The sequence below is a fragment of the Limulus polyphemus genome, unplaced genomic scaffold (genome assembly GCF_000517525.1).
Source record: "Limulus polyphemus unplaced genomic scaffold, Limulus_polyphemus-2.1.2 Scaffold3560, whole genome shotgun sequence".
Lineage (NCBI taxonomy): Eukaryota > Metazoa > Arthropoda > Merostomata > Xiphosura > Limulidae > Limulus > Limulus polyphemus.
The window spans coordinates 1-20036 of NW_013669170.1; the positions used below are offsets into that span (position 1 = coordinate 1).

The following is a 20036-nucleotide window of genomic DNA, read 5'->3' on the forward strand; positions in this document are numbered from 1 at the left end:
GACTATTCCGTCATTGATGGAAATAAAAAAATCAAAGGTTCTAAGACTGAGGTACCCCACTTGTGACATTATATCTCAGTTTGACTGAACTCCATTTGTAACAATCCTCTGCTTTCTTCCATCTAGCCACTCTTCTATCCAATTTGCTAACTTACACACACACACCTATAGATATAATTTCTTTACATTCTTTTTATGTGCCACCTTGTCAAATGCTTTCTGATAATCCAGATACACCAAATCTACACCCTTACCCTCATCTACGTAAGCAGTAACCTTTTCAAAGAATGTTAAAAGATTTGTAAGGCAAGATTTTCCCTTCATGAAACCATGTTGACTATCCAATAAAATTCTAAACTTTGTTAAATAATTTTGCAAAGCATCTGTTATCAGCTAAATTTTTCCCACCACTGATGTAAGACTAGTAGGCCTATAATTTATCACTTCCCTTGAAAAGAGATGTCGCCTTAGCCAATTTCCAATCATCTGTCACTTGGCCAATGTTCTAGGACTTGGAAAAATCAGTAGCAAGTGGCTCACATATTCAACCTTTGACCTCCTTCAAAACTCTTTAGTAAACATTATCTGTCCCAGGTTCTTTATCATTTTGTAAACTTCGTAGTTTTTCTCAACAAGCTTGGAATCAATGTGATCATCTCGTTTCCATCATTTTAGTTATGCATAAGTTTTTTGTTTTTTTAACAGCATATTTGTTGATAGTTTAGAAAGAGGCTATTTTTTCCCTGCTTTCAGTTACGGGATGTCCAAATGTAGTTTCTTACCAAACAGAGTTGATTCAGTTTGTTCAAGTATAAGTTGATTAGTTCTTTGTCTAGATTCAGAACTTCTCCAGTTCTCTACAGACTTTTTCCAGGTCTGCTGGTATTTAGAGAGTTTGTATCCATGGTTTCATGTACTTACTATATTTCATTTATTCACTTGTTAGATAAATTTCCAGGTCTGCTGGTATTTAGAGAGTTTGTATCCATGGTTTCATGTACTTACTATATTTCATTTATTCACTTGTTAGATAAATTTTGTTTTCCTTTGATCCACCTTTGTGTTTAGTTCTTTTATTTTATTTTCAACTCAATCATATCAGAAATTCTGACTTTAATCTGGAAAAAATGTTGTCATTTCTCCTATTGCAGTTACCACATGGAAGGCTATCAGCATGATTGAGTATAATCAATCATTATCAGTAGTTATTTATGAAGCTTTCATTTTCTTGACGAAAGAACACAACCATGTTATAAATTACTAACCAAAGTGTGTGTAAGATGCTAGACTGCCATACCAATACCATTACTAAGACATAAGATATGTGGTCAAACACTGAGCACTGATTTCATTAGTTTTACAACACTTAGGGTCACTCAACATGAAATTATAACACTGTTTTTCATGTTGTCTATTTTCATAAAAGTAACGATGACATTCTAGAAATGCAACGGGAAAAATGTTGGGAAGTTTAATGGGAAATCAAAAGAAAACAATTTAATAATGACAGTTAACGGATCAAATATTGGATGGTTAACTCAATTAATCAACATAATTGATTACATTTATTTGTATCACATAAATAATATATTCATTGAAATTGTGATTAAATCAATTAATGTCATGAAAAATAGTCAAATAGTGTTTCTGATTATTACTGAGATTATTCCAACTTTCCATTAATCAAAATTATGATTAAGTTTATTAATGTCACAATAATAATCAAAATATTGCCATTATGACTTTACTTATTTTTGATTAATTCAAATTTGTTCAGCTTAATCAGTTAGTGTCAGAACTTACAAAAATAATCAACTAATTTAAATTAGTTTTCACATTATTTGTGTTTTTAATTATTTCAAGTGTCTAAGTCATTGCAAAATTGCCATTACATTTGTAGTCACACGGCTTCACAATGGTTGGCTGTGCTCCGCCAACGGTAGGTATCAAAACCCAATTTGTAGTGTTATGAATCATGATTCATGTCTACATTTTATTGGGTACGTATGTACTGTTTATTAACATTACTTGGGAATCAAGATATTTTACTTTATAATCATATTTTATTGTTTTACAGGGTAGTTTGAAGAGAATTGAGTGGTTGAACAAGCATCGCAATAACAGCAACTCTGCTTTATATGGCATAACAGAATTTTCTGACTTGACACCGTATGAATTTCAGCAGTTTAGTGAGTTTCAAGTACAGTATATAGATGTATTTAACCTTCTTTCATTCAGTACTTTTGAACTTACCATGACTGTCTGAATAGACTCTACTGTTATTTAAGTTGGAGGAGTAAAACACAAAAAAAGCATTTTTGAAATTGGTTCCTCTGAGTCTGTTTATGTAAGCTATAGCAGCCAATACAATAAATACTGAATTGTATTATTTTTTATACATATTTATTAGAATACAAGAACATGTCTTTATGTCTCACTTTCTTTGAAGCATGATTTTCCAATTTTTGGAAGATCTAAAGTGTGTAAAGTTACACCGTCTACCAGTTTAACTAACAGGATATGAATCACACTTAATTAGGTCAAAGTCTGTATTTGAAAACTGTGGCTATGTGAAGTGATTTGTATGTGACATTAAGTATCAAAGATTTTGATTTTACAAAATAGTATATAAAAAAAACGTGAAAATAAACATTTATTTAAATCTCTCAATATGGGTTCTGTCAATAAAACCGAGTTTGTGATGTCAAAGCAACCATCAGTTTCCATACTATAACTTTTAATATATTTTATGTATCTTCAAAAAATCTGACAAGCTTTCAATAAAGTTTTTTTGTAAACAAAGAAATCATAATTTTGACTTAAGAATTTTTACCTCCAAGTGCAAAATTATTTTCATTTTAAGATTAAAAATACTTCTCTTTATCTGAAAATTGTGAATATTTCATTTGTATAAAACCTCCTGAATAAATATAAGACTTTGTTTTTTCAGTGAAACTATACATTTTACTTATTTTCTCTACCCTAACACTATACCCATTTGTTTAACTTAACCACCAAAAAAAAATATAAAATAGATTTAAATTATCTTTTCTCTTTCTTGAATGGCTACAAATTATGACCTGAAACTACAATTATTTATCCTAAATAGTGTAAATTTCATAACATCTGTTTATACTTAATTTTATTGTTTTATTTCTCTTATAAATAATAAATCAGTCTGTGAAGAAGCAGTTCATGTTATTGTCCAATTACATGAAGCACGAGCTGCTTGTGAGCATACTTCATGGAGAACTTGTAATTATCTTGCCTAATCTAAGCTAATAAGTTTCTGATTTTTACGTTTTAGTTACATTTATAATAAGAATAATAACTAAAGAATACATAGTACTTACTTGAGCCTTCTTTTTTTGCTGTTGATTGTCAATGAAACTTAAGCCTACCGTTTATACTAATGGTACTAACACTAAATGATTTTTATTTAATTGAATAATGCACTTAAGAATACAGAATAATAACGTGCAAAAAGAAACAATGTCTTATAACTATCTTATTTTGTCTGGGTTTTTAATAAAATAACATAATATAATGCATAATTTAATAGATTGAAACATTGATTTTCTGTTGGTTGTAAACAATATTGTATAAAATGTCGGAGAGAACTGTTGGCAATTTGTGAAAAAGAGGAAGTAACAAATGGGTGTGGCAAATGTGCCTGATTTTCTAGTTGATGGCTCTGTAAATATGATTGAAGGCTATAAAATTCTGCTTTGCCTTAATAATATCTGTATTTTATACGAAATTTACATTAAATCCTGTACTTTTTAGAGGGGTGGTAAATAAATTAGAGAAGAGCGTGAGACCCAGAGAGTAAATGTCACAATTCTCACTAGAGGATTTTTTAAGAAATATTTTCGTATAAGACTTAGTTCTTAAAACTTATCTAGTATTAAAATGTATCATGTTTTTGATACCAAGTTTATTTGTGTACAATGATAATAAAGTAGTTTAATTAAATTTTAAATGTAACTGTCTGAAAAAAAGTTTTGACTTGTGCACTTTGACCAGCCTGTACTGAGAGGGTTAAAGACAACAAGGAACCTGTTGATCTATCTAGGCCATCCCATCCACTAAACTAAACTTTAAAATGAAACACTCAATGTCAGTCAGATATTTGTCATTAAATTTCCTGAATTTACTACATTTGAAGGCAACCCATTCCATTCACTAGCATAATCGTAGTTGTAATAAATGAAAATTTTGTGAAATGTTCAATTGTCTTTCTTTTCTTCAATCTTGTGTCTGAGTTTCACCAAGTACCGATGTTTCTTAATGTTTATACAATGCGTCAATACTGTCAGCCATCTTAAATTTTACACTTCAGTCAGATCCCTTGTAACTCTTCTCTATTCAAGAGATTGTGATTTCGAAGATGTTAGCATGTCCTTGTACGATAGCCTTTCCATCCCATCTCTTTTGCATTGAATTTTCTTATATACCTTAAAGAGTAATACTTTTGGTACATGTTTGATTGTGGTTAGGTTTAGAGTGAAATACCTAGTTGACTGGTATTCATAAGAACAACTTTCACTCCACTTTGCCCAAGTTTTATTTACATCTAGTAATACCCAAAATTAGTTGTGATTAAATGTGTGATATTCCATATTTGAATATGTATTGTCATTTTAAGAAATATCTGAGTTTCTATGAATGCAAAAAAGTAATAAAAAAAATTTGTTTATAAAAGTTTTACGAAGACAGGATGGTAACTTCAACTTTCATAAGTACAACAAAAATTCCAAATTACGCAGGAAAAGAAGCTTCTCAGATATACCAAAACATTGGGATTGGTAAGTGTTTTTGTTTATTAAATAGAAAATATAAATAGCTCTAAGATATTTCAATTTTTATCATTTATTTTTAAATGATATAGATTTTAAAACATCACTCTCATCTTAGAACTGTTAAATGTTCAAAAAATAAGTTCTATACAGTAACCTCAATATACGTTTTAAAAGTATGTATGTTATGAATATAAAACGCAATTTATTTTTAAAATTTACATCTTCTGTACAAAAATTTAACAAAAGTAGTGTAACAATGTACATTGTAATCTTACCTGTTATTAAGATGCTCTTTACTTGATTTGTTTGATTAGAAAATATTATTCAGAAATACTCCTCAACTGTCTGCACTCTATTAACTTGCACACACTGCCATGTAACTTCCGGCACATGCTACAAACTTTAAATAAAGCTTCTACTCCTTCATGTGTTAACATGTATTCTGCAAGCCTATGATTTGATCATTATTTTTAAAACACAAGTTCAGCTGTCAACCTAAATGTGATAGTGGGTGATGAAGCAATCTGTTATTCGCCTACTTTAGCAACACGTTACTAATATTCTGCTACACCATCTTTATTAGACAAAGAGTATTCCCTTCTTGAGGTGGGTGTAGTCTCCCACTTATTTCTGCCTCATGAATGTCACGCTTCTTTGATGAAAGTTCTATACCAGAATCAATGAAGCATAACCTCATGAAGGTTTTAATTACTGGAACATACAAATTTTGCAGGAACTTACTTTAAACATCAGTTATGAAATGTTCTCTTCAGAGAATAGTTTTCCTATTACAGTTAGTGATGAAAATGTCAAATAAGTACTAAGGAAACTGAAAGATATTAGTAACATTTCCCTAACTCAACTAGTTGATAAGTTTTCGGCGACTGTCATACTCTCTGGTATTGGTAATAAATTCTTGTTATTAAGGTCTAAAATTGTGAAATTATTTAATAAGGCTTATCCCTAAATACGATTCAGGCTCTATTCCTAGCCACTAAGAACCTTTTTCCCATCCAAGGACAAAATCAATATACTGCAGTGATTCCTAGCCATTTATGAGCATAAATATTATGTCTGCTCGAAAGGCTATCTTGGGTCCGCTACTGATGTTTCCAGCAAAGGATTATAGTACGTTCTTCATCTTGAATCTATAATTATTTGAAATTTGATCCAGCATGCTATGACATATAACTGTGATATCGACATTCTGTCCAAGGCAATGTATTAACGAATATTTATTTCTGATTGGAATATTTTAGTTGCTGGAAAAGGCATTGCAATCATGATTCTGACATACAATAAATCTCATTAAACAAATTTGACTTAAGGGAATAGTTCTCGGTATTGGTATACGTGAATACCCTTGTTCTTGTAACTGATCTGATTTTTGTTAACGCAACAATTGGAAAAGTACGTTGTTTAAACAATGTCAAGATTTCTTGTTGCTCCAAAGAGCTATGAAGTATTATTTATAGTGTAGCTCTACATAAATATATTAAGTTTAATCAGTGTAATTATCGGTTGAATTATCAGAAGAAACAACAACAACACAAATACCCTGTTCACACATTAACTTTTTAAAACCTTAATCTTGTAATATAAAGTATCAAACCATTTGATTTCCCCAATTTTACGAAGTAAATCTCTACTTGTATGTTTAGGTATAAATGCTGTTTAAATGTTTTAATTTATTAAACATGGAGCTTATGATATAACAGTTTTTCTACTTTACCTGGTAGACATTTTTTCATTATTCTTCCTGTAGATCCAACATTGAAGTGCCCTTATCTGAAAAAGGCATTTCATTTCAACATGTATGCAGTGCAGCTTTGAAAATATTGTTAATTTTCTTTTAGGAGAAACAAGAAGGTAGTGACTACCGTGAAAGATCAAAAGGATTGTGGAGCATGCTGGTAACTTTTTTTCAATATTTTATGAAATTGTGAAGTACTACTTTTCAAAATAAAAAAATGATAGAAATTGCTGATTAAAATTAATCAAACTGTATGAAATTTCCTGAGTCTTTATTTCTTTTTTTTTTTTTTTTTAATGATAGAAGAATTTCTCTTGCTGATGAGTTCAGTTTAGGTTTGAGTTTTTTTTTTTTTCTGAAATCTTGTTTACTGTTAGAACTGCGTAAAATGGTAATTGTTTTCATCAACAGTTACATTACATTGTTGATCTGAATGTCTGTATATAGCTTTAAAACTTGTATTGAGAATTGATAACTTTTCCAAGATAAAGGATAAAGTTATAACTTTACTGCTCTTATATTGTTTATTGATTTAACTGTACTCTGTGTAGATGAAATTGTGGGTTCAACCAAGCATCATTTGTAACAGCGTTTATAACTTTAAAGACCACCTGAACCCTAATTCTTGTAATTCTTCAAACATCTTCAGATGCTTGGATCAAAAAATGTGATGAAACTGCTGATGAAAACGAATTTTTCAGTCAGACGTTTCCTTTAGCATCTTATGTGTCAAATATAGTTTAAGCACGGTTAAGTTATTCAATGTTAAAGCACTACCATGTACTATGACAGGTATAGTTTCCTACAATGAATAGTTTGGTTCTTCATAGTAATTATTAACAAATGTGATTGTTAATATTTGAAATATTTTTTCATCAGTGGAACTTTTCACTTTATAATTTTCTCAGTTCAGTTTTATTAAATACTTTGATTACAAGTTGGTGCTGAAAATTATTGGGTGGGTCTCAGCAGATTATCGTTAAAGAGTGTTCAAATAGCTCCTTTCTTTTGTATTCATATAAGCTAGAAATTATTTCCACATTTGAATCCATGAATCCTAACTGGCAGTAGAGCTTAGGAATTTGGTGGTACTTAGTAATGTCTAGCTCTGTCAGCCACACCAGAGAACCTAAGAATGATTGCGTGATGTAATATGTTGAAACATATTTGACAGGAACCTGAAGCCAATCTCCACTTAACCCTTTTCCAAGCTTATAGTTTTAACTTTCTTGCTACGAGTAGTTCAAAGTTCATATTTCACAACATTTTAGACAGTTACACTTAAAATTTACTGAAACTACTTTATTATCATTGTACACAAATAAACTCGGAATCAAAAACATAGTACATTTTAATACTAGATAAGTTTTAAGTTCTAACTGTTATAAGAAATTTTTTTTTAAATCCTCAAACTCCCCTAGTAAGAATTGTGACATCTACTCTCTGTGTCTTCCCCTCTTCTCTAATTCATTTACCACCCCTCCAAAAGTATAGGATGTAATGTAAATTACTTATAATATAGATATTACTAAAGCAAAGCATAATTTTTATAGCCTTCAATCTTATTTACAGAGCCAACAACTAGAAAATCAGTCACATTTGCCACACCCACCTGTTACGTTCTCTCTTTCACTAATTACCGATAGTTCTCTCTGACATTTTATACAATATTATTGATAACCAATAGAAAAACAAAGTTTCAGTCTATCAAATGACATATTACTTTGTTTTCTGTACAGAGAACTGTCTATTTTGCTTTCAGTTCAAACTTTATTCCCACAGGAAACATGTTGATTACCTTAACCAAATTTTTAACAGCTTTTATCACATAGCTAGAAAGCCAGAAAAAGTCTGATAGTTATACAGTGTCTGTTATTTTTCTGTATTCTTAGATGCATTATTTCATCAAATAATAATAAAAATATTAAGTGTAGTAGCACTAATTCATAGTCTAAGTGCAAATAATTACAATAAATAAAAAAATTTTTAGCAGAAAAAATCAAAATTAAATGTATTTCTGAAACTACATATCTTTAAAAAATTATGTCAAGTTTCAAACAATTTCATCTACTAGTTTTATTTTTGGAACAAAATATGAGGAGAGCTACGTTTTATCCTTGAAATATAAGCATCATGTAACGTCACTTGCTGCTCCTTACTACCACCCACGGCTCCACCGCCCTTGCTAGGGGTGTATTACAGTGAATTGTGAGAGCAGTCAATTGACACCTAAGACCTGTTGACAAATGCAACTCTTACTGTTTGGAGGAAGAACTTGTACATAACGTAAGCTGAACATCTACTTCCTGATAAAATGTCATACATATACTCAGTGCAGGTCCTCTTTACAATATTGATGTGTCACTGAGAATGTCATAAATGAAATGACAGACTAATGAACAACCTCAAGCTATACATGATTTTACTGCCAAACATCAAGGGAAATTTAGTTCTTTTTATATATTCTGCAAAGCCATCAGATGGACACACCAGGCAGACGAGTTGTCTCCATTGGATACTTAACTGTATAATGATACCTTTAAAGAGATTCCCTCCATCTTGAATCTTGATCTCCTGACTAGTCCGATGTGCCCTGTCCCTGCTATTCCTGGGGCACATATGGCTAATTATCGTCTTGCATCTTGATCTCCTGACTAGTCCGATGTGCCCTGTCCCTGCTATTCCTGGGGCACACATGGCTAATTATCGTTTGTGCCTCTTTGCCGCCCATTTAGCAAAACTGCATTCATGGTTCAGACCTGTAGTCTCCCACAAATGTATTTCCTCTTCAGAGATATGTCACACTTCATGGGTTCTCTTTAGATGTATTCTGAAGGGGGCTCATCTAAATAATCCCTTCCCCAGATCAATGTGGGATTTTAGCTCTTATTGGATATGAGGTAAGATATCGTATTTGAAGTTATTATAATTTTCATACACAGAAAATGTATTTCCAATAGATACTTACCTCTGCTTACACCTACCACCCTTCCTTCCTACTTCCAATGTTTTTTCTCGGTGACTTATCTCGAGGTGAGGTTAGACTGTAATCCAAAGGGATACAGCTGTGGCAGGAGAGTGTGTCATGCTCCTATTCGTGGAGGCTTGTTACATGTGTTTTGCATGCTATGTGCAGTTGTACAATGTTAAACACATGGTGGTAGGTGGGAGTATAAAGGTAAGTATCTATTGGAAATAAGTTTTCTGTGTAGGAAAATTATAACTTCTACATTTCTGGAATTTCCTTTTTGTCTAAACTAGAAAACAACTTATTCCAGTTGAATTAGTAATATTAATTCCACTTTTAGTGGTTATATACAGAAGGTATACTTTTTTGTAGTTGGATATCTTGTTTGTTGCAAGTGTGTAATTTATAGTAACATAGCTATAAGACAGACCTTAGGCAACTTTCTTCTGGCTTGGTGTTCTTTATTTATCTTGTTTGTTCTGTTTAGTACGGCTTAAAGTGGCAATTATATTTTGTTTCTGGTATTTGGCATGTTATGTGTCATAAGCATATTTTTATCTTTTAAACTAAGAATGTTTACTTTGATTAACTGAATAAGAACCTGCTCTGCTAGACACTCGATAACAACTATTGTATTGTTAATATTCCACGAGTTAAGTGTAATACACTTACACAAACATGTGTACTTACAGCATGAAAGTTCAGTGACATTTATAATAATAGTCTAGTTCCTGAACACATACCCAAATGTTTCGTAATGAATATATATTAAATCGTAATTCTATTTTCAAAATTGTTTTCTTGAAATTAAGAATTAACATGAAAATTACGAAATTGAAGAGATTGCAATATATTTATGAATAGTTTTTTGCTTAGAACTTCTGTTGTTGCTTGCCATATGGTGAAAGTACTTTAAAAGTCTTAAAAATAGCAAATGTAAATTTACTGGCAGCGTACAGTAATACATGTACTATGGCCATTTCAGTTCACTATGACTAACCTTGTGTGCACTGATAACTTGTGAGTTGTGTTTTTAGTACTACAGATATATGTAAGAAAAGCAAAAAATTTATATGTGTACACTGGAAACTTTTATTTATTTACATCATATTTTGAAATGAAGGAACTGTAGCCTCAATTTTGTACGTCTTATATAACTTTTCTTTCCCACACTTTAAGATGTGGGTGCATTACAAGGGTGGCAGTCAATCCCTTGGCATATGTAGTAGGATGCTGCTAATGAGTTTCCTTCTCTCTGGTCAGTAGGTGACAGATAGCCTTATTACCTTTGGCATAAATACAAATACATGAGCTTATAACGACTTGCATACGTCAAAAATATTATATATATTTAGATGGTTTAAGTATAGTGTGAGTAATAAATTTGGTTATTTTAAGAAGTGATAACTTATTGCAGGTTTGTTTATGTAACTGATTTTGTATCATATGTTGTGTAGTTCAATTGCTGTGATTTGGCGATTGTTATGTTAGTAGAACCTTCTAAGTTTTTCTCATTGTTTCAATCAAGTATTATTGCATCATAATATATAATAGTATGTGGAACATTCTAGGACTTGGTCAGGCTATAGATAAACATCCAAAATGTAATTTGAGATAGTTAGATCTAAACCATGTGGTTGTAAGTATAACCATAAAGAGCATATAGTGGCAATTTTTAAAGAGAAATTATCACAGATTGTATTGTTACAACAGAGTAGTGAGGAAAAAATTTTTTTGTCAGTTGTGTTCTAAAGTAATTGAACCAGCCTTGACATAAAAGAGACAATTATTTCAAGCTTTGGATACACCTGTTGTAACCAACAGCTATAGTGGTGATTTTAAAGTGAAATTATCACAGACTGTATTGTAATAACAGAGGAGAGAGAATAATAATTTGTCTTTTCAAATTGTGTTCTGAAGTAATTGAACAAGCCTGGATACAACGGTGGTAACCAACAGTGTAATGAACTTTTGTATATACGTTTGACATTTTTGTATATTATTTTAAAACAAATGGACTGTGTGCTTTTTCTTTATTGTTGAAATTTACTGCCAACAAGTCAATGGCATCTACTGTAAAGGATCTGGCCCATACATAAAAACCTGACAATAAGTAATAATATATTACAAACTCTCTAAATAAGCTTTATTGCACTGATAATTTGATTTTTTCTGATGTTCATAGGGCTTTCAGTACAGTTGAAACAATGGAAACTATGTATGCTCTTAAAACTGGCATCTTAAAAGAATTAAGTGTGCAACAGCTCATTGACTGTGCAAAGGGAAGTAACCAAGGTTGCGATGGAGGTGATACCTGTGGCGCTCTTATGTGGTTAAATAAAGTTAGTGGTCTGTTATATTGATGATAATAAATAATGTTATATCATACTTATGCAATATAGGAATTGAAATATTTTTGGATATGTTAAATATATCAGTGTGTGCATGGTGTAGTTAGTAAGTTTATTGTGAACCGTTAGAAAATGTTAGTTATTAAAATTTTAATTCAGAAATTCTACTTGTCTATTTACATAAAAAGAGGCATGTAATTTCCTGCATGTGCCACAAGCCTCGAACAAAGCTTCCACCCCTACAAGTGTCAACGCGTAATGTGCCAACCTGTGATGTAATCATCATTAGACAATAGCTATCCGTTTACCATAATTTTTGTGCTTATTGTTTTAATTTTTTACTATGTTATTTGTTAGCAGGCTTTCTTTCTTTAATTTTCTTGATTATATGAAAGAACAATACTAAATTTTATACTTATCAGTTAGAATTTTCATTCTTATAACTGACTTTGTACATTTTCTGTTGTTTAATCCAACATGCAGGTTTTGTCCAGTACCATTTAAGGTTATCATTAGGCCTATGTACCCTTCCCATACCTGGCTCATTGTCTTTCTAACTGATTACAAAAAAAATTACAAAATGGACCACCTCATTATCAGTTTCATGGATTAACTAATTATGCTTTCATGTTCCCAAGTTTCTCACATTCCCAAGGTTTTTAGAACACCTTCACAGGAATCATTCAATATTTTCAGGGCAGCTGGAGATACTGACAGTCAGTGATATTAATGATATTGTGCACCCAATGGTTAGTTTCATTCTGATCTCGGAGCAGGTTTCCTAACCTTCTGCTTCTGTTACTTCAACTGAATTTTCTTGATCACGTGAATGTTTGATTACTGTTGTTTCCATACTGACTTTTGCTATTTGTTTCCCCTTTCCAATGTGGAGCAGGTAGTTCCACTTTCATTCTTCATTGTATGTGTCTTTTGTTTAATATTTCCCATTTATTTGTTGTTGAAGCTCAGTCTCCCTTGTTACTTGAAACTTGTACACCTAAATCTCTTATTTTCAGTTTAGGGATTTCATTTCCATCTCTTACTCCATTTTTCATTCTTATGCTTCATGACCATAAAAGTTTTACTGGAGACACTTGCACCTACTAATTTCTCAATTTGATCCTGGTTCTCTTCCATTTTGTCCTTTGGTGTCTTTGTTTATGGTTGTCAGGTTGCCTTACTTTCTCCCTCTTACTTTCTCCCTGTGTCTTTGTTTATGGTTGTCAGGTTGCCTTACTTTCTCCCTGTATCTTTGTTTATGGTTGTCAGGTTGCCTTACTTTCTCCCTCAATTTACTCTCTAGGACCTGTGTCATACATCTTTTCTTTTTGGTATGTATTTTTGAGGGTATTTCTTGTACATTGCCATCTTGAGTTGATACAGTTCTTCAGCAGTAATCTCTGTTCACTTTGGTTTCTTGGCCCCGCCATTTTCTCCCATGATACAGGGCCTTATGGGTTCATCTTCTCCAATGTTCCTTGTCCTCTTGGTATCCCTGATCCCTATTCTTTGAGAGCTGGCCATCATGGGTCTTGAAAGCCATTTGTTTCTGGAGCCACCTCTGCTTCAGTCCTGTGATAGCTCTGCTCCCTCAATTTGTACTCTTGTGGACTCCCTTTACTTCACTTTATTGAGTTCCTTGAAATTTTTTACTGTACTTCTACTTTCAATCTCATCCTGTTTTAAGTGCTGTAAGTCAATTCTTCCATCCCACTCTGAGTTTGACTGCTGTATTTTTATCATACCTATGTAGGTGGAAAGTTGTTGGCTAAATACCAGTCTGTACCACTTCACACAACTGATTGGTTTCAGATGGGCAGTGTCTCACTCTTTAGTGGATAATGTCTCCAGTAACAGATGATCATTTCTGAATCTCAACATTTTCTCCACCTTGCACTTCCTCTGATTGTCAAGCCACATTCCTTTTTCATTGGATCTGGTGGGTTTTTCTTTACAGGATGAATTTTTCAAGCCTATTATTCCACTGCTCTTGGTGTTTGGATTCTACTTGCCCCTTCCATTGTGGCTTCCTCTGTTGCAACATTCTGTGTCCTTTGGAATTCATCTCATTTTGGGTTGTTGTTTTGGCTCTCTACTTCCTTTATTTACGGGGGCTATCTCGCTTCTGGTATGGGGCAGGCTTTGTCTTTGTGACATGGTGCTTTTGATACCAATGCTCTCATTTCTCTGTCCTTTCTTGTACAAGTTTTTTTATGGTTTGGGGGGGGGGGACTCTTTCTTCTCTTGAGTCTTTCACTCCTCTTGGATGTGTCCATACAAGTCCTCTTATTTAACTTGTAGCCTGTCATTCTCCTGGTTGTAATGGCATGCTCGATCCTACACAACTTTGGACAGCCCCTTTCCCCACTGTACTTAGACTTGCATCTTGGTTTGGGCCCTCCAGGACTCAGAAGTCATTTTGTTGGCTTCTTCCACTGGCACATGTGGGGCTCCTCAGTGACACAGCGATATGTTTGTGGACTTGCAATTCTAGAAATTGGGTTTTGATACCTGTTGTAGGCAGAGCACAGAAAGCCTGTTGTGTAGCTTTGTGCTTAACTTCAAACAAACATAAACATATGTGGGTTTTCATGTCTGTGATGAGTGTAATGCATGTGGCAGTTTGTGTTGACTTTCTACTTGATGCCAACAAATCCTACAATCACACCTTCCCACTGCCTCTATTCCAGTGGGGTGCAGTTGACGATGCCTGATTCTTTCATAAAATCTAATCTCAAGATTAAGGTTTTTCTGTCTCTACATCGTCATTGTGGTAGCTGATGATAAGCTTGCCATCATTTTCTGTTTCATCTGTCTTGTCTTTTTTTAAGATCCATTAAACACCTCTTTTGATTTCTTCATTTCTTTTACAGTAAGGCACTTATGTCTCGAAAGCTCAGGACTTCGTGATGGATAGACTAATTCATTTAGGCCTTGACCCTTCCCACATTATTATTTATGGATAGACTATTTCATTTAGGCCTTGACCCTTCCCACATTATTATTTATGGATAGACTAATTCATTTAGGCCTTGACCCTTCCCACATTATTATTTATGGACAGACTAATTCATTTAGGCCTTGACCCTTCCCACATTATTATTTATGGATAGACTAATTCATTTAGGCCTTGACCCTTCCCACATTATTATTTATGGATAGACTAATTCATTTAGGCCTTGACCCTTCCCACATTATTATTTATCCATCCTTTGGTGTTTTCAGTAGATTTACTCCCACTGTAGGCATTCTATCATAATTGTCTTTCTACAGCTCTTGCTTAGGATATTCTGTGTGTGATGTGGCTCAACGTCATTTTATATGCTTTAGATGTATTTCGTACCCTTTCTCCTTCTTCCTAGGCCACTCCAAAATTTGGGAGGCTGATTAGATGTTTTCTTCATTCATTCTTCCTTCCACTTTTCTCTTTGTATAATAATTTTGACCCAGATCATCTTTGTCCTTCACAGTATATTCATTATTGTCTTCTGGCTTTTCTTGCCTCTAGCTGTTGATGTCTCCTATGTGATCTTGCAGGTGAAGATGTGCAATGACCCCACTCTTTAAAATGGTGAGTTGATTAGTTTTTTTTGGGGGGGGGGGGTTGCAACCACCTTGTTCAACATACATGTATATCTATGGCCAGGTTTGTCACATAGGAATTGCTTACCCAAAATCTACATCAAGCAAGAGAATGCAAAAAAATTAAACCCATCTGCTCCTGCTCACTGCTTACTGGACCTAATTCCAGATGATTACATTTTCTGACAAAGGTCCACGCACTTCTCCAATGTTTCCTACAACATCCCCTCCCCATTTCTTCTATTGGAGTACCATTGGATCCCCAATTCCAAGCTGCTGGGTAAGTTGGTGTGGAGAGTTCCTCATCAGGCAGTGCAGTCCCACTGGTATCAGACAAAGTGGACACATTCCTTAATTGTGAAGCAGGGCTACATTATAAAACAAGCCATTTACAGTGGTTAGGTCCATCCAGATGGATCTTGGGATTGCTGGTCTGGGATGCTACTCTCTTTACCTTGTTTTCGTGGTGAGTATCTCACGTGTTTTTCCGGCATGAAACAGTCTGAGTTATAGCCCTAGCCACATTACATATTGAAGCTCGTCTCCCTACCTGTGAGATAGTGGACAGTTGAGCAATCTGCCATTCCTCCATTGAGTTAGCACTGAGTGGAAAACTATATCTTTTGCCCTACCAACTCGATTGGGCAAAGATTATTCCCCTACTTGAGGTGAATGTGGCCTTCCATCAGTTTCTGTTGCACTAAGCTACCACTGCCTCGTGGATGTCCCACTCCTTTGGCTTTCACTTTCAGACACTGTCTTCCTAAACGAGCTCATATTTGTAATTTCTCTGTTCTGGCTTCTCCATCATCTTCAGTATGGGATTCTAGGACTTGTTGTTGCAGCGAGGTGAAGTAGCTTTACTGAAGTTACTTCAGTATGGGATTCTAGGACTTGTTGTTGCAGCGAGGTGAGTAGCTTTACTGAAGTTACTTCAGTATGGGATTCTAGGACTTGTTGTTGCAGCGAGGTGAGTAGCTTTTCTGAAGTTACTTCAGTATGGGATTCTAGGAACTTGTTGTTGCAGCGAGGTGAAGTAGCTTTTCTGAAGTTACTTCAGTATGGGATTCTAGGACTTGTTGCAGTGAGGTGAAGTAGCTTTTCTGAAGTTAACATTTCTGATACCTGAAAATATATTCTATTTAAATACTTGCCTCTCTGTACCGTCTTCCATCCTTTTACTCCATTTCTGATGCATTTAGTTTGCATCATCAAGAATGAGCCAGTGTTCATGGGGATTACAGCACATTGAGGATGGCTCCCACTCCTATTAATGGAGGGCTATAATCTAATGATGATTACATCAAACATTGGTGCAATACTTGTGTAGGGGGGTGGGAGCTTTGCTCTGTGGCATGCACAAGAAATTACGTGATACTGTGTCGCAAAGATGTATCTATCTGAAATACATTTTAGGGTTAGGAAAATGTTAACTATCAATTATTTATTTATTTGATAATATTGAACAGCTATTGAAGAGTCTAAAAAATGTTGTTTACTATTTTTTCTTCCCAACCAGAAGTTCTTGTTTATTTGTTAAATTCAGGAGTTAATAACAAGTACTACCCTTTAGAGATGTGTCTAAATATATAATACTGTGTAAAGTAATCCAAGATAAAGTTTAGACCCACTATTATGGAATAGCACAATTTATGTAGATACAGCCAAAATAATACATGAAACCAGAAAGTGTAGGTGAAAATAAGAATTGTAGAAAGTTTGACAATCCAAACCTCGACACTTCCAAAGGTCGCTTAAAGCTGAATCATTTTCTGACCTAATATCTATTAAGGACCCCAGAATTTTTTATATAAACAGTTTACATGTTTCTCTCGTACAGAAATGTTGGACTGAAAAGGACATGTAAAAATGTTCGTATATAACTTTTGTGGTGAATCTAATCCTTACACATCTTAAAGTCTGTGTTAAAATAAAGGATTTTATATATTTATGAATATACGTTTACACATATTACTGTAACTATTATTTACAATTGAATTTGTAGTCTTCTTTAGATTAATTATAAAGATATTTTGTCTAATGTTAATTAAAACTTGATAAGTGGTATTGGCATATAACCAAACTCGGTGTAAAGTTTTAAAAGTTGAGTGTGTAGTTTTTAAGGCAAAACTTAACGTAAGTTGCATTACAAAAACTTTTCTGCTAGATTTATATTTTTTAAGTATATTTATGTACCGTTGATATTAATTTACATCTGAATTTCAGTATAATGTTAGTGTGGTGACTGAAGCTCAGTATCCATTGAAGAATGTTGCCCAACCGTGCAAGATTAAAAAGTAGGTTTATTTAATGAGCATGTCTAAAAGTAGAATTTCTGTAGTAAGTCTTGAAATAGTTTTGAGTTGCATATATATATATAAAAGAATCATCATTTGTAAATGGGTAAAAATAAATTTAGCATCATAACCACATGAAAAAAAAAAAAGTTAAATTTAAACTAATAATATAAGGGAATAAACACCAGTTTGAGAAAAGAGCAAAGGATATAATTCCAGACATAAAACTACATGGATAACACCCAAAAACTGTGAGGGATATTCTATCTCTCTCTCTCTCGAATGCAAGTGATAACTATTCATGAATAAGGGGTACACCTTTGTTCTTACACTCACAATACCCTTGGATTCTTCTACAATTCGCTGTACATAGCTGATTGTGTTTTTTCATTTTAGAAGCCCCACCCCCACCAATGGCACGGCGGTATGTCTGTGGACTAACAACGCTAGAAACCAGGTTTCGATACCCGTGGTGGGCAGAGCACAGATAGCCCATTGTGTATCTTTGTGCTTAATTCCAAACAAACAAATAATTTTAGAATTTTTAAAGTCGAAGAGTAGCACTACTTAACCTTCGTGTATAATTCAATATAATTAATTGTGTACACACAGATGGATCGTTAAAATGCATGATTTATTTACAGAGTTCTTTCATTCAACCTGGTATTATGTAGTTGATGTCAGAGTTATCAACTGTTCAGTTTACCTTACATTGCTGATCTGGTGACAGTTTGTCATAGAGGAGAGTAAATTACATATACAGTGTACAGGGATAGTGAAAAAAAAGAACCAGATATGCACTTCAGAAATGGATAGTATTTTTATTTTTCATATGAGTATGAACTTACATTCTCAACTGTCAGGGTTTGTGTCTGAGTGATGTAATCAATTCACAGCTGTATCATGAGTACAAATACTTTTGTAATATGATTTTTTTGTGTACAACAGACTTGTACATCCTACTAAAACCTTACAAGTTTTGTGTAGATTCACTTAGTAAATTCATAATTATTGTCAACGTTCCTCGTCTGATACAGGATTGGCCCGTTGGACATTGAACATTTAGTTACTTCACCCCACCACCTATACTAAAGATTTTATGTCTTTAAACTTACAAAATTATATTACAAAATTTTAAAGAAATAGCACTATATTAATCTAACATTTAATACGATAACAAAACACATACTACCCTTGAAACATACCGGTTTAGTACAAGTTACCAAATCGATTATATTAAAGACAAGTTCGGGAAACCAAGACTAAACTATCTACTTGACGTATGTTTTTCTTGACCTGATTTTATGCTTTAACGGGTATTGAAGATTCTGTTAAATATAGAACGCTTTCTATCGAAAGAATATCATTTACAATACTGGAACAAAATGAAGCTTAAAGAAATACTTGAAAAACATTTTGTACAGAACTATTGTATTTATTATGAAAAAGTTTGTGAAGTTTAAATTTGCTCACATTGAAACCTGTTATAAATTAATTTTTTAAATAAAAGGAAAGCATTATCTAAGGATAAAAATAACATGAATTTATTTATATATATTTCTAATATTATATTTCAAGACTTTAAATGTAGGTTTTGTTGTGAATAGAATTTTTGTGAAACAAATCAATATATATTTTCTTGTGAAAAAAGTTTTTACTGAAAGCTGTAAATGTAAAAAAAACTGCAAAGCTTTGTATAACCATTCTTGTTGTGCCAGGTTTAAAGTGTCATTTTTCTCGAGTGAAATTTAAAATAGTCTACTATTGTAATTTATTTGAAAACGAGCTTTAAGCTGTTACGTAGTTAAGACGGCACTTGTACTAGTTTCATTGTCTTTTATACAATCTTTAATTTCATTCATATTAATGAATTATTTCCAGTGAGAAAATTACTGGTATATTTGGTTACATTGCTTGGTTATGATGGCTCTGTTGTTTATAGTTTATTATCTTGAGATAAAAATTTTATTAAATTACATTATCTTTAAATTCAAATCTTAATTTGAAATGTTTAGTGGACAGTAAAGCCCATATTTTTACATTAGTGACTTTAATCCTATGTTAATAATAAACCATGTACAACAAACATGTTTTTACATTAGTGACTTTAATTCTATTTTAATAATAAACCATGTGCAGTGAATTTGATCATGTTGTTAAACCACTTTTACTCCCCTTAAAATAAAATAATTCAGAATAATAATTAACTGTTGCTCTTTCTTTTCTTTTTTTATACCTGTAGACCTAAGAAAGGAATTCAAATTACTGACGAATTCAGCTGTG

General features: G+C 32.9%; 1 protein-coding gene across 1 annotated transcript in view; it reads left to right on the forward strand.

Moving 5' to 3' along the window:
* Positions 1 to 2071: 2071 nt before the first annotated feature.
* The window catches only part of LOC106469585 (cathepsin O-like), a gene marked incomplete at its 5' end in the record, with an annotated part of 31065 nt that continues 13100 nt past the window's right edge, over positions 2072 to 20036 (forward strand). The window contains 5 exons of the mRNA XM_022398161.1: positions 2072 to 2189; positions 4706 to 4808; positions 6659 to 6715; positions 11709 to 11865; positions 17683 to 17753. Coding sequence (XP_022253869.1) covers positions 2072 to 2189; positions 4706 to 4808; positions 6659 to 6715; positions 11709 to 11865; positions 17683 to 17753 — 506 coding nt within the window. The remainder of the gene's footprint in view (positions 2190 to 4705; positions 4809 to 6658; positions 6716 to 11708; positions 11866 to 17682; positions 17754 to 20036) is intronic.